This window comes from Chelon labrosus (assembly GCF_963514085.1).
Source record: "Chelon labrosus genome assembly, chromosome: 3".
Lineage (NCBI taxonomy): Eukaryota > Metazoa > Chordata > Actinopteri > Mugiliformes > Mugilidae > Chelon > Chelon labrosus.
Window position 1 is genome coordinate 10,716,336 of NC_140339.1, and position 15,257 is coordinate 10,731,592.

General features: G+C 41.5%; 1 protein-coding gene across 1 annotated transcript; it reads right to left on the reverse strand.

The window, feature by feature from the left end:
- Nucleotides 1–2,115: 2,115 nt before the first annotated feature.
- On the reverse strand, nucleotides 2,116–14,905 carry cpeb1b (cytoplasmic polyadenylation element binding protein 1b). The gene is made up of 12 exons (XM_084575045.1): nucleotides 14,867–14,905; nucleotides 14,489–14,660; nucleotides 12,267–12,485; nucleotides 10,696–10,925; nucleotides 9,822–10,077; nucleotides 9,005–9,118; nucleotides 8,267–8,371; nucleotides 6,993–7,129; nucleotides 5,858–6,056; nucleotides 5,648–5,742; nucleotides 5,022–5,102; nucleotides 2,116–3,587 (listed from the first exon to the last, which is right to left on the reverse strand). The coding sequence occupies exons 1-12, from the start codon at nucleotides 14,879–14,881 to the stop codon at nucleotides 3,477–3,479; spliced, it is 1,734 nt and encodes a 577-aa protein (XP_084431171.1). The 5' UTR covers nucleotides 14,882–14,905; the 3' UTR covers nucleotides 2,116–3,476.
- Nucleotides 14,906–15,257: the final 352 nt, after the last annotated feature.

Below are 15,257 nucleotides of genomic sequence, written 5' to 3' on the forward strand. Positions count from 1 at the left end.
GCATACGTCACACACGCTAAGCATTATGGGAGATAGGCAATGAGACACACTTATATATTATTTTCAGATGTCGACCAGTTGTTCTGACGGCCGTGTCCATCGGATTACGCCATTCATTCAGCATGCACCCACACGCAGTCTCAGTACTCGGAGATTAGCGGTCACATTACGGGCAAAACAAACTTTGTTCTTGTTCTCGAAGTGAGCAAGAACAAAGTTAAGTTTCGACCAAGTCATTTATACTTAAGCGCTGTTCATTCAGCATGCATCCATACACAGTATGCCAATCTCTACCCAGGAGAGATTAGATGTGGCCAAAATGAACTTTGTTCTCGTCTTCAGATGAGCAAGAACAAAGTTCGTTTTGGCCAGGTCATCCATACTTCACAAGAAACTCAAGTGCCGAACTCCAGGGAATTCATCATAGACGCACTTTTCTTATTTCCGGATTTTGGCCAATCATTTAGACGACCGTGTCAGCAAGCACTCAAACACAGTATGCCGATCTCTACCCAGGAAAGATTAGCGGTAACACTGCAAATAGCATCTAGGAGCTTGAATTGGCCGCTAGGATTTCCACATTAACAACACCCACTACAATTTCTGACGAATCTCACAACAGTTGCCGGAGACCCCACAAGAAAAAAAGTTCTGCCCAATTGATGTGTCAAGAAGAAGCTGCGACACCTCCCAAACGAGGGCTGCGAGAACAAAATTACGTCATTGTCAACCTGGGTGCGAGAACAAATTTCTCGCTTCTGGCGGAGTATGTCTCACTCATGTTGCACCTCTGCAATCAGTTCAATACTCCAAAGGATAAATGAATTTAACTTCCACGCTTGTATGTGTTGTAATATGTGCACTGGCCTCAGGAAGCCAAACATCATTTTGAATTTAACACACTGCCTTCTCTATACAACGTGACTCAGGTGTAGCGTTCTGGTCAAAGAAGTAGTAAACTCTTCAGTTTGAATTTTGAAAAATTAATCCAGTGTCTGGAATTTTGTTTAAATGTTTAATAGGGATTACAGGTTTCCACAAACACCCCACATTAAAGGGGAACTACCTGGACCTTATTTCTGGCATGAAATACAATCGTTTACTCATATTACTTTTGTGTAATTTGGAGTCATTCGGACAATATTTACATCCACGTATATCCATATAGTCACTATACACTATATTATAGTGGGAGTGACTGGGGCACCGAAACGCTCTAAATAACGCATTATCTGCTGCGAAACTCGTTCATTTCACCAATATTTTGTTACGATATGCTAGTACTATTACCCGTTGAGTCCGGAGTTGCATGTTATCATCCGGGGTCTGTAGATTGACCTATTAACCTCTGACCTGGATGATATCATCCGAGCACCATGAACACCCCGTGCAGCTTGTTTACCCATAATTTGTTACTGCTAGTTTTTTGCAACATGGCTGAATATTTTTCCGATTCTGAGGTTGTGGACGACGACTTTGTTTATAATGGACGTCCTTACCGTTTTGAGCCAGAGTATGCGGATGAGGAGCTCCTTGAGAGGAGGATTCGGAGGCAGAGGAACAGTTGGCCAAAGAACAAACCGCTGCTCGCCCGTGAATAGATAACAGGTAACTGCAGACTCAACGGGGAATAGCACTTGTGTACAACAACAAAATATTGGTGAAATGAACAAGTTTCACAACAGATAATGCCTTATTTAGAGGCTGCGTTGCCCCAGTCACTCCCACTATGTATTTTTTTATTTATTTATTCATTTTAAAACAACCTGGACCTTATTTCTGGCATAAAATACGATCGTTTACTCACCCATATAACTTTGTCATTTGGACAATATTTAGATCCGTGTATATCCATATAGTGGGAGTGATTGGAGCAACGCAGCCTCTAAGTAAGGCATTATCTGTTGTGAAACCCGTTCATTTCACCAATATACACGGATCTAAATATCATCCGAACGACTCCAATAGACAAAGTTATATGGGCGAGTAAACGATCGTATTTTATGCCAGAAATAAGGTCCAGGTTGTTTTATATAAAAAAAAAAAAAAAAAACGAGTTTCCCCTTAACATAAAGTGGTTGCAGCAGTGATTCAGTGACAACTAAAGGGAAATTAAAAGTCCATACGCGTTGAGTAATGCTTAAACACCTTTATTGTGCCCAATCTGAACATACTCCACAACTGTAAGTAGCAGCAAACTTGGCAGACCACAATGAGGTAGACTTCAAAACTCTAAAAAGCAGCTGGGCTAAGGGACAACAAGCTCAGCATGACAAACCTAATGGATAAAGAAAAGACACTTTGTCTTTGGCACACAGCTTATTATGCATTGATGTCCAACTGGAACATGAAGGCAAAAATGGGATAAGAAAGCGTGGATTCATTTACGGGGTCTACTCAAGCTCTGGATAGATAATTTAAGTGGAAGTTCTTACATTCAACAGGAAACAAGCAGCTGTTATAACATAGGCGTGTCCCCCTGCTGATGTACAAAAGTGATTAAAAACCACTGCCACCTCTCCACACGTGCAAATTAAAAAGTGCAAAAATCAAAACTATGTACAATCAAATATTCATTCACTCTAGTTTCAACAGGATCCATCAGTTGCTTGAAAAAAAATTTAAATGGATTACCAGTTGAAGCATATCCTGTACTATTGTTACACACATTTAATATAACTGGACCAACGAAGCAAGTTAAAGTACATCCAACATTTTGTGCCCATTCTGTTGAAATCTGGGAGGGCAAAATTAAAAAGGAAAAAAAAGCCACGGAAAAATAATGTATGAGGAAAAAAAAATAAAAAAGGGGGTTTTCCCATAAACAGCCACCTGGTAGAATTCTGTTCAAAATTTTCATGTCATGACTTAAAACCGTTTGTGTACAAATTAGTAAAAAACTGCGTAAAAATGTCTGAAATGCGACTGGTTAAATGAAGCCCAACATTCAACTCCCAAAAGTAAGAAACACCAGTTGGCTTGCACAGGAAAAAACAGACGCCAACTGGGGGTAGGGGAGGGAGGGAGGAGGGGAAAAAATAAAAATTTAAAGGCACTGTATGGCATTTGCCAATGAACGGCAATGAGACTTGCGTGATTGCTCTTCACTATGCAACACATGTAAACAAAAAAAGAAAAAAGAAAAGAAAAGAAATGGCATTTTCATCCATTTCTTAACCTTAGGCTGACTCCCATCTGTCTGGCCACAAGTCTGGGAAAATGCATAAGTGTGAAGGGCCCCTTGTCTCTCCCAACAAGGTCACGGTGCATAGTGCCACTGTGAACAACAGCAAAAATGTAGCAAGTGCAAAAGTGAACATTTTCTACAGTGATATATCCCCAGTGCCTGGTGGAGTGCCATGGTGCCCTCGTACTGAGGGACGTCCGGCACGCGTGCTCTCCTTGGCGGGCAGCTCCGCGCCTCATACGGTGGGGCTCTTCCTCTGGCCCTTCACAGCGTCTGGATCCGTCTTGCTTTAGCTGGAGTCTCTGTTCTTCTGGTTGCGCATGAGGGGCCGGTGGTTGCTCAAGATGTCCATGGAGTGCTGCCAGTGCCAGCAAGAGCGGCAGTAGTACTTGAAGCAGGCCTGGGAGGGAGGGGGTCAACAGAAAGGGATTGAGACATTTAAATCATTTAGTGTCTGAGAAGACATCATGTAAGGGACATTTCTGGTCTAGTCATTGTTTTTTACCAACAAGTGTTAACTAAAACAGCAGCAATGTCGCTTTAAATAAGTTAAAACGCATCTATAGTCAATGAGGTCGTAACAAAATAACTGCTTAGGATCAAGACCACTTTATGCTTGGATGTCAGTAGTAAACCAGCAGAGAACAAGAACATTCTGGATCAAAGTTGAAGCAATAAACGCTAAAGGGATGTTTGACAAATGTCATTTTAAAGTTCTTACAAGCAACCGCTGATCTTGGATTGCATTAATTGTCATGAAATCTTACTTAACTCTGGAGGTAGATGCGCCGGCGCGTCCAAACAACATGACAGCTTTAAGATGACATAACAGAAAGAAGCAGCCTCGGAGTCTTCGTTTCAGCTTGTGTAGTTCTTAAATTGTGTTGGTAGGCCTAGTAAAACCTTATAATTTATGCCACGCTTTTTCCTGAATATTGTCATTACGCTTGGTGCAGGAAGAAACAGTTAAAACAGGGGAAAGGAAAGTGCTTGCAAGTTTAAAAAACAAAACAAATGCCCTTTCCCCACATCAACCAAAGAAAAAAAAAAAAAAAAAAACTATGTGGCATTTGGTTGCTGAGGAAGAGGGGAGAGTTGTTGGAGTGATGACGGCAAAAGTGTTAACGATGTTTGTGACATTTAGACATTACTTATTGCGACACATTGCCTGCATTTTTAATGCAAATAGTTGTAAATAACTTTGATAAATTAGTAGACAAGTTTTTGAAATTTAAAAATTGTAATGTCACTGAGTTATAAAAATGGTTTAACTGAAAACCACAAAACTCCAATATGTTAATACAGTGTGTTAAAATGAAAAAAAAAAAAAAAGGGAAAGTAGTCAAAAATGGCCAATTATACCCTTAAACCCCAGAGGGTCAACCACAAGATCTCAGTAATTTACTTTGTACAGCAGGTATAACATAACTCAGCCACTACAGACTAAACTATGAAGAAACCAGTTATATAATAACTAAACTTAAACAAACGTAACATTCAGAATTTGGTCTCAAAGCAAGATAAGATAATCTGAAGATTAATGATTTTAATTTAAAAAAAAACAAGACTAATTTTATTGCTGTACTTTAATACATTTTCACTTGTTTTAGTCCATTTCTACACCAAACCCCTTTACAAATCAAATCTAAACCAAACATCATTCCATTAGAAAAATACACAAGTGTGGAGTCTTTGGAGATAAAGGTCTTCCAGATTTGAGGTAGGACACAACAAAGTTTACATATACTTGGGGTCAAATAAGTTCCATCACCAACAGTGTTGAGAGGTAAAGTACCCAGGGCAATGAGTTATTGAAACAGAAGTTTTGACTGACCTGGTCTCTGCAGAAGAAAGGCCCAGGTTGGCGAAGGCAAACTTGACACATGGAGTCTTCCAGGTAGGGGTCGATCTGAACCTGAGGAGAAAACCAGAGACTCCGTTAACAGCAGTAGGCACAAAAGCAGAGTTTAGAAGAGAAAAGGGGAAAGAGGAAAAAAAAAAAAAAAAAAAACTTCAAAGGCAAAAACCTGTGTTCTCTACAAAAATGGCCATAAACTCTGGAATATTTCTGCTCTGCACCATCTTGAGGAACTATTTGTTTCTGTGCAGCTTTTGCCTAGATGTAGCATATTCCTTTTTTGTGGCAAAACAAGGTGGTTGTGTTGAATGTACGTCACCAAACCTCCACAACGCACAATTTACAAATTTCTGACCGACTTCATGTTCCATGAGTAAACCAGCAGAAATTGTGTCACATGTTTTGCTCTACGGACTCCTTTTAGATTTGGAAACATTGATGCTAAGCAACCACAATTAAAACAAGAGGATGAAGACGTTCTGACATTACAGGGATGTGATTTTGTTCATGGCAGACCTAAAAATTTCACAAGCAGATTGTTTGCATTTAAAGAGATCCACAGCATCGGATCTAATGATTAGTTCAAACATGCATCTTCTTACCTTCTTTGTAAACTTAGGCGTTTTAATCTCCACAAATGCTGCGCACACAGCTTTCAGGTAACTGCGCTGATTGTTGAAAGTGACACGTCCAGAGCCTGTACAAACACAAAAAAATGTCACATTTATAAAAGAGTTTTTAAATCATTAAAACACAAGTCATAGACATGACCAATATATTGAAAGATCAACCAATGACAGCTACAGTCTCACCTATGGGGTACTTGTGCTTGTCCGTGTCAATGCCAGCATACATGACGCCTCCAAACAGGTCGTTCATGATGCTGGCTAGCGCCTCAGCGTTCAGCATGCCATGCAGCGCACCAACAAACACCGTCTTACTGGGGTCCAAACGTTGGGCAGGGCAGCGCACATAGTTACTGTCGGAGATCACCCAGGGTATCACCTGCACCTGTAAGCAGGATGGAAGAGAGTCAGTGGTCAGGACAAATTACTCAGTGAACTCAGTTTCCTTTCCAACAAAGAGCTTAAGAGTTAGGACTTGGTATTGTTTGTAGCACCACACAAGTACTGGTACAACACTAGAGTTCTGGTGCAGACACATCAAGCCAAGATATGTTCTTACAACTCGCTATGAAGCTTCACAAATAAAGAGAAAAATTTGACTGTATTGCATATTTTCTTGTTCTATTGTATTCCTATTGCAAAGCAAGAGAAAGTTACAGTCTACTTCTGTCAAGACTGATATTACACAGATGTAGTAAGAAACTAAAGAAATTGTTTTTTGCAAACATTTCAGTGTAGTGACCTTGTGGATATAACGTAATTTTATTCTATTAGACATTTTTGAGATTTCATCACAACACGACCTTCAACCGCCCCCAACTCAGCATTTCAGTCAAATTTGAAGAAATTTCCTAAAGCTGTTTGTGTTCACAAGAATGGGCCATGCAGTCGTCAGACAACCTGAAAACAATGTTTCTGGGCCACTGGCGCAGAGGAATTAAAGAGGGGAAAAAAAATTAAAAATCTTTCACACAAGACAGAAGTCTGAGTAAATCTATTCATAAAGACAACACAAAAGATTCTGTGTAGTTTCCCCTATTTATAAAAACAGAAGCAGGAAATGATCTCACTTTAGTTTGATACAGTCAGCAGCTAACAATTTATAGTCCGAACACAGTACACATTGTACCAGCAACCTACAGTAAAACAATCCAACTTATCCACCTACAATAAATCTTATTTGTACGCCCGTTTTAAGCTTTTAAAAAGAATTCATGTAAATGCGCATTCGAAAGCAATTTATTGCTAGGGTATGAGTGTTCAGCTTCGTGTAAACAGTGTAATGCATCATTGCTCTTTGCACATTTGGGTTTCTACTCACATCCTTGCATCGCATTCTGCGGCTGGACATCTTGAAGTAGTACTCCCGGTTGTCCTCGGGGTGAAATGGGTCCTGGGAGCAGGCATGCAGCAAAGCCCGCACAGACTTCTCATTCTCAAACACCAGGTAAACATAGCCTACAAAAACACAGCAGAATACTTCAGGATCCAGAACAAGCAGCACAGACCGCCTATGATCTCTGAGATATAAATAAATAAATACTGGCAGATTTTAAATGATCGTAACGAGCCATTTATCAAGTATAAATGCCGAGCATTAGCAATGAAACACATGACTTTCAGCCCAGATTGTTTGTGTGCTGGTGTGAATCTGGTGTGTGGCAAGTTAAAATGTCTGAAACAGTAGTGTAGATATACAGGGTGTCCCATAGGGATTTCTATTATTGTTTTTTTTTTCCCTTTGAGTCCAGACTTGTGGGACACCATGTATAGTGTAAAAAACTGCTTTAGCAAAAGAGGTAAAGCAGATACAAATAGATGAGTAAAAACAAGGGGAAAAAATATACATCCTTAATTAAGGAGCTTTAAATCAAGCATATACCGATGGGTGTACTTCTGCAATTTCGAAAGGTACTTTCCATCGTCTGTAAAGCACGATAAAATGTTATCCTGTACAAAAGGCGCTGTGGAAGCAGTTTGCTTTCTTTCTACTTTTCACACGTTCTTTGTGTTAAAGCCGACTCGATATCAAAGACTTCTAGTTTAAAGAAACCAATATCTGGCTCTAGTTTGTATTTAGTTTCCAGATGATTAGGTAAATATGCAGTAACCGAATTTATCCTGAGTTGCTGAATAGTTAAAAACTGAGCAAATAATGGTGGAAGCTCAGGTAAACGGACAGTAGAAGTAGATAATGTGTAGACTTAAAAATTGCTTTTTAAGTCTCCAGCTTCCATCACCGTGGGACAAAACCTACTAAATAGAAACATAAAAATCCATTTTACATATTCAGCCATGATCACAGTTCAGTGTAAAATTCATACAATTCATATTTTATTCAAATTAGTTTTAAACCACTGATCTATTTCACCTCTGAAAGTTGTTTAAACCCATTTTGCCAGTGTGTTATAAGACATTTCTCATGTCCGTGGCCCTGCACCGTTTTTTTTTTAACAGTCTAGCTACGCTCACAATCAACCATCCCAATTATATCAACAGTTAAACTCACCAGCATGCTGTGTGCTCACCACAGTGCGACCCTAAACCAGGAAGAAACGAAAACAAAAAAGGAATAGCCTACCAGCTCGTCATTACCTTTGGCCACATTACCTTTGGGAGGGCAGCGAGGGTGCTTCCCATCCTTACCCGGCCACTCCACAGTCAGAGGGCCAAAGCCGCTGAAGGTGTTGATCAGACCAGCTGGTGAGAGAGTGAGTGAAGGGTGATAATGTATTAGATGTCAGAGTCTTAAAGACGTAGTCAGTTTAAACACACTCAATGTTTGAATCAAGCTTTTAAAAAGGGTAAATGAAGGCAAAATGCGTTAACGATGCTGCTACTAGAATCAAGCTCCATGGTTTGACATTTAAGACCATTTCATGAATCTATTGCCAAGTCACCATTTTCAGTTAACTGGAATACAATCTGTCCACTGTGTTACAACATGTACCTGCTAAACATAAAGCACAGATATAACTCCTGTCAGTTAACTTCTTGTAAACTTACAGTAAAACTACCATGTGTTCAGAAGTGTTGCTAAATCTTAACCTGAAAAATGCAGAAGGACTAAAACCCAGACATTGTTTACTGAGGCTGTGTAGTACAACATAATATTCAGAGCCATGACAGGTTAGCCCTGATACAAAGAGGCACCATGGTTTCAGGCAGGTAGAAGAGACTAAAAGTATTTCTGAAAACTCTGAAGTAAAACGTAACAAAAAAAAAAAAAAAAAAAAAAAAAAAAAAGCATTTGAAGATATGAATTTAAACCACATTGCGAGAGAAGAGATCTAACACTGAGAATAAAGCAGGCAGCACGTTTACTGCAGTTACCTTCTGTGATGTCCCAGGGCACGCCACCAAGGAAGACCTTGCAGGAGTACAGAGGATCCTTGTTGTTTCTGGGAGGCAGCTGACCACTCCAGGTGAATGAGGCCTCATTCACAGCTGATGAGAGCAGAAGAATAGTAAGCCAACATTTAGGGTTTGCTCAGTGAGATTTAAAAAGGGAATGATACATCGTATATGAATGAAAATTGAGATTAGATATTGTGTTATTGGGGGACGAGCAGAGAATGAGCAGTAGTCGCAGATAATTTCTATTACTTCTGGGGACATCCTTCAACCAACCTTTAATGGCAAAAGATACAGAAATGCATGGAGAAATGTTTGAGGGTGGAAGTTCAATTTTCCCTTAGTGGACTACCTCAATAGTAAAAGGACCAGACTCACAAGCCCTGGTGACAAATACACGTTTACGATAATGTCAGTTGGTAGTTAAAAACATTGCTTCAACCTACTCCTCCACACCAAGTCTTCTGGTAATGAAAATTTACTGTATATAAATGACGAACAAGGAGACTTTCTAATTCAGTTTGGACACAAATAGATTCTGGAAAATTTGGCTGGAATATACGGCACAAATATGTTCAAATTAAAGATTGTGCGCCATCTTGGTTAAACCCTGGTTTCCGATCCCAGAATTAAATTCTTATGCTACATGTAGTGTCTGCTGGAAAGAAGGATTGGTCTTATACCTATACGTCATTTTATTTTATCCTGTTTTGAGTGATCGGCAGACATTTATGATGTAACTGGACAGCTGTTGTATGGGAAGGGGAACTAAAATAAAAGGGGACAGTGACTTTACCTGCAGCCTGACGGTGCAGGCGGGCCTCCCTCTCAATGCTGAACGTGTCATCCGGCTGGTCAAGCACATCTGCACCCGGCCACGGAGAACCAGTGCGCCAGCGACGGGAAATAGCTGAGGAGGCGGGGCTGGCACTGGGCGGTGGGGTCAGGGGAGAGTTTGTGTCCTGGGAGTCGAGACGGGAGCCGAGTCGCAGCAGATCCTTCTGCATGTTTGACGCGAGATAAGGCAGGGGAGGGGAAATACGCAGAGTGGACTAGAGAGAGAGAAAGACATGTTGAGACAAGCAATCGTTAGAGAAAGGAGATGTAGCAGAATACAGCGCAGAGCTAATATTACATTTCACGTTTCTGTGCTTTGCTTGACCACATGTACAGAAATGTAGTTTATACTTTACAGTCAAACACATCCTGCAGATGCTTCACTTTAAACGGCTTCCAGTATAGAAAACATACAAAATAAGCATCTGTGTGTGATGTGCTGACTTTAACAGCTTTACACCGAAAAGAATAGAAGTGGCTGGTTTGACCAAAATCTCTGCATAGCATGGACGTGGTAACCGTGGTAATGGAATCAGGGCCGTGGATATGTGGTAGGCAGAATTTAAGAAAATAGGTTGGCACAAGTGTTGAGCGGCATTAACAGATCAGAAAACATGAGACGGTTTGATAAAATACGCTTAAACTAAAAATATAAACCCACATCTGAATAAAGGACGTGCAGTTTGTCCCATTGTGGCCTGGCTGTTCATTGACCCTATATTTGGATGACAACCGGAACAGTAAATGGGAACGCCACCAAAGGGTCGAGTATCTAGGTTTCAGCCAATTTTTCCACCACACAGAATTAGCAGAATGAGCATCGTTTGCCTTACCAGCATGTCACAGAGGTGGTCCGAGCCAGAGCTGAAGCCGCTGGTCTCCGAGTCTTCAGGACTGCTGGAGCGAGAGTCCAAAAAGGAGCTCGAGTCCAGTCGGTTAGCCATGCGAGCCATGCCGGGGAACCTTTCCAGGAAGTCAGCAGTCATGCTCATGGACTCAGGCGGCAGGTAGCCTGGGGGCTTCCCAAGTATGCTACTGAAGGGACTGTTCAGTATATCTAGCACTGGAGAAGAAGAGAATTACACAGTTTAAACAGTGCATGTAGCAATGCTATTGTTAGCTTGTTTATTGTAGTGCGTTTTACGAGTGGATGAACAGACTGAAGAATAGGACGTGTATCTCAAGTCTACAGAAACGCATCGATTGCATTAATTGAGAGGAATGCCACACTGCAAGTTCATGCCTCTAAAATTTGTATCTCTTTACGTTGGATGAGCAAGCTAAGGAAACTGGGGTTGTGTGTGCTCTTAATCTAAAGGCCCACATTGATTTATCAGTACTCGGAGCCTGCAATGCAAACACGTTTCCAAAAAAAGTGCTTGTAGAAGGAGGTGCTTGACGAGCAAGCTGGCTGCCAACAGCAACAAAAAACAAAAAGCTTCAGTCAATAGTTAAAGTATTTTCAATTTCACTTTTGATATACAACTTGGCTGCTTCCATTTCAAACACGATCTTGACGCGGAAGCTAGGCGCCTTTCCCTTTCGAAAAAAAAAAAATAAATAAATGACCGGCGGCCAAATGATGCGTCAGCTTTCCAGCAATACCTTAAGAATTAAACAGAGTCTTCTTTACCTCTGATAAAGTGAGTCAGCTGGCAACAGTGGCAGGTATGTACTGCTGCGTGGTCTGTAACGGCGAACATGAGGCTCTGAGGGGATTATTCAGCTGGAGGGCGCATTCAAAAGCTCTGTCCCACTTTGTTGCAGGCCCAGTTTAGAAAGCTCTAAATGAAGTTACACCGGGTTGGTTTGGACATGCTGCGATAAAAAGTATAGCACTACAAATAGGTCAGGACGCATGGGGCATCCTTTTAATCGGTGGCACCTCTCTAAAGACACTCCTCTTTATTAATAAAAAAAACTGAGCGACATCCTAAATGTCAGTATTAACATAATCTCTGTTCGCTCAGTGTTGTGCAGCCATATGGATTCCTACACCTTTCCATCTAAACCTTCAGCTTGACATCACTCTGCCGCTATAGGTTTGATCAACAGGTATTAGTTGATTCAGAGCTACACCATGGAAACAAAATAAGGGTTTAGGGAACAAAAAAATGGCTTCACCGGCTTGCTAGAGATGCAGCAAAGCAAAACTGCCACATCATCCTCCCTAGTGACGCTACAGCCTATTCCCACACACAGACTGCTTTTAACCAACCATCACATTTCATTATTAACGAGGACTTCACAGACGAAGAGATACAAGATCTACTGTTACGTACAAATACATGTGGACACGGGAGAAAACAAACTCTGTTATGTGGTATCAAACACAGAAGCCCAAAGCACAGGTTTTGCTGTGGGTGTGAAATACATTCAGGTAATCAAAAGGTCTGGTACTTACTGGAGGGTGAGCTGGTCTGAACCTGGGACGGGGAGGTGTGTGTGTCTGTCTCCTGGCTGCTCCAGGGTCTGTCCCAGCTGGACAGACGGAGAGACTGAAGGCCCAGGCCCAGGTCTGTGACACCCGGCGGGCCCCTGGATGACGGCATCTCCTGGGAGCCAGGCACACCACAGTTGGGGAAAAGCATCCTCCTGCTGCCCACTGCAGCCAGCTCCGACTCTTTTTGATCCGAGATCCAGTTCAGAGATGTAGCAAAATAAAGAAGAGAAGTGTTAGCCAGAAGGAACAGTCATTTCAGTCTGCATTACAAATAAAAGGGAAAGATGAAACAAAACAGCTTCTGTGAAGAGAAACCTGAATAAAAAAAACAAACTTCCCTCATCACAACATCTCCCCCTACCCTGGGTGACGGCAGAGCTAACCTGCTGCCTCTGTGCCCGGTGAAACTGCCATGCATCTCCGTCCGCATCACTGACCCACCTAGCAGCATGTGACATGGCTGCTGATGCACTCGCACACCCCTGCTAATGACATCAGCTTTCCCCCACCTCCCTGCTTCCTTGCCTAACAACTGTGTAATGAAAAATTCCTGTCGGAGCTATTGGCTTGTTGATAGAAGTCCTCCCCTCTCTGGTAGGCACAGCACGTCTCCGAGTCAGTGGCAAGACAGCTGTGACTGCTGCCTACTCTGTCTCGCCTTGTTTCCTGAGCGAGCTGACAGAGGCAGGAGGGGAGGAAAGAGGGGAGGGGCAGAGCTACAGCAGCATGGTGGGAGGCAGCATGGGAGCGAATGACTCAGCAGACTTTAAAAAGTACTTCAAACTTGATGATGCTCGGGGGAATTCATTTTAAATCAGTGGCAGGTGAATACTCCTGATTCCAGCACACAAACACTGCAGAAGCAGGCATGAAGAGCCTCGCTGTAGCTGAAACATCTGATCAAGTCAGCTGCTGAGGACAGAGCGATTTACATCGCCAGCTCCTCCCTTCCCTCTCCAGGCCTGGAAAGCTTCCAGCTGCCAGTTACACCCCTGATTCAGCAGCACCAGGGGCAGAGTGGCCACGACAGAAGTCTAACTCAGTTTGCAACCATTTACTTTGGCGTCATTTAATGTTTAAATCTGTGGTGTACGGCTGTTTATATCCGACTATGCAAAGCCTCATTTTGTCATCCAAGAACAAGACTGGTAGTCACAAGAGCACACATGCCTTAAGCAAATGAACAGTTCAGAGAAAGGACAGAGGCACTGTGCTGAGCTTGAATCTTGGCAAATCTGACTTGGGGGGGATAAAAAAAGAACAGTTGGAGCTGCTGCAATGCTGCAGAGCAGCAATGCAGCATGAATCAGCTGCTGGCACCTGATTCATAATCATGGAGTGACAGAGGTTTAACTGATGGCAAAAATGAAAGCCTTAAAAACCATCACAACATCAGTGTTGGTCCTTGCATTTGGGGTAATTTTACAGTTTCTGGATTTAGTGTGAAATAAAAACGTAAACAAAAGAGCAGAAGGAAAATTAGAGGAGACTGACTCTGGTCATGCTCTCCATTTTCTTTCTGGGAAGTTCCAAGTTTTCTAAAAACTGGAATTGACCTTCACACAAAGTGAGGATAGTTTCAGGTTGAATCATGCATTCAACCACTGGAGCTGAAAACATTTGCAAACCCACAGAAAATGAATTGTCAACAACTCGGATAATTGAGACATTTATGAAGTAAAATGTCAGTTTTTAGCTTCTAGGGAGAGAAGAGGAATTTGCTGCCCTTTGATTTATTGCATTTATGAATGTCTTGTGTTTTGGGCCATTAGTTCACAAGATGTCACGTTTTCAGAAATTGTGAAAGGAACTGAAATTTTCTAGACGACAAAAACTAAAAGTTTTAAAACTTATAATGAAACTAGAAGTAATTTCATTAGTTTTAGACTATCAATACACAAAGTCAGGACTTGGTAATTTCCAGAATTTGTATGTTTGTATGAGGCCTTTAATCTGCATTTAACTCCAAACATGTTGGATTATAACCTCTGCAGAATGTAGATGTATATTTTTTAATAAAATGTGAGGAAAGCTAAACAATCAGACAAAACCACAGACTTTAGGTATAGTCATCTGCTCAAGCTTTTCACAGAGAGGTTCACTGTGGATGTTTTTCTCACTTTTCCAGCCATGTCCACCTGCTAAAGAATAAAAAACAAATATAATAATAGGTGAAACCTAACCACACAGCAGGTCTGGCTTCCCCTTGGCGTTGTTTGGTGTGGTGCACACACCGGTGAAGTCCAGAGCGTTGCCCAGCATGGTGTTCATCCTGCGGAAGATGTCTGCGTTGCTGCAGGTGGACAGAGCTGGAGAGTCGGTGTCGGGGCTCTCCGGCCTGCGGGCATCGTTTCTCTGCAGGAAGAGGACAAGAGTTCATGCTAAGAGCTAATCTCAAGGTTGGGACACATGCTGCAAAGTGAGAGCATGGTTCTTCGACACGTCCAACGACTCATTTTTGACAAGAATATAAAATTTATCAGGACACACAGAAAGTCAAACGTTAACCCTGACATGGCCTCCCTAAGCTATAGTTTCGTTTTATTTAACTTTTAACTCACCAGGGAAAACGCCATGATGTGAACAAAGATAGGATAAATGTCACAATAATAACAGGTCGGTGCGATAAAAGGTCATACTTATGAAGTGTGCTAACAGCTAATTAGGCTTAATGTGGATAACGTGTGCTCGGCAAATGAGTGTGCCTCGAGGGCCTCCGTCTGTTCACGTGCTCAACATCAGAGAGCAGACCGCGGAAAGAAAAGAAAAAAAAGTCACGTGCCACTTTTTAATTTTAATTTGAAGAGATTATTAAAAAAAAAAAAAAAAAAAAAAAATATATATATATATATATATACACACAAACTGATCAGTTATAGAGTTTAAACCTCGGATATGTTTTGTATTGAGTTGTTAACGATCAGTTTTATACCTGCAGACATATTTATGTGT

Excerpts from the sequence above, each read along its gene's own strand:
- cpeb1b (XM_084575045.1), bottom strand. Across the intron at positions 12,486-14,488 it reads GAAGCCAGACCTGCTGTGTG|AGTCGGAGCTGGCTGCAGTG; the intron begins GTTAGGTTTCAC and ends CGGATCAAAAAG. Across the intron at positions 8,372-9,004 it reads GCCCTGGGACATCACAGAAG|CTGGTCTGATCAACACCTTC; the intron begins GTAACTGCAGTA and ends CTCTCTCACCAG.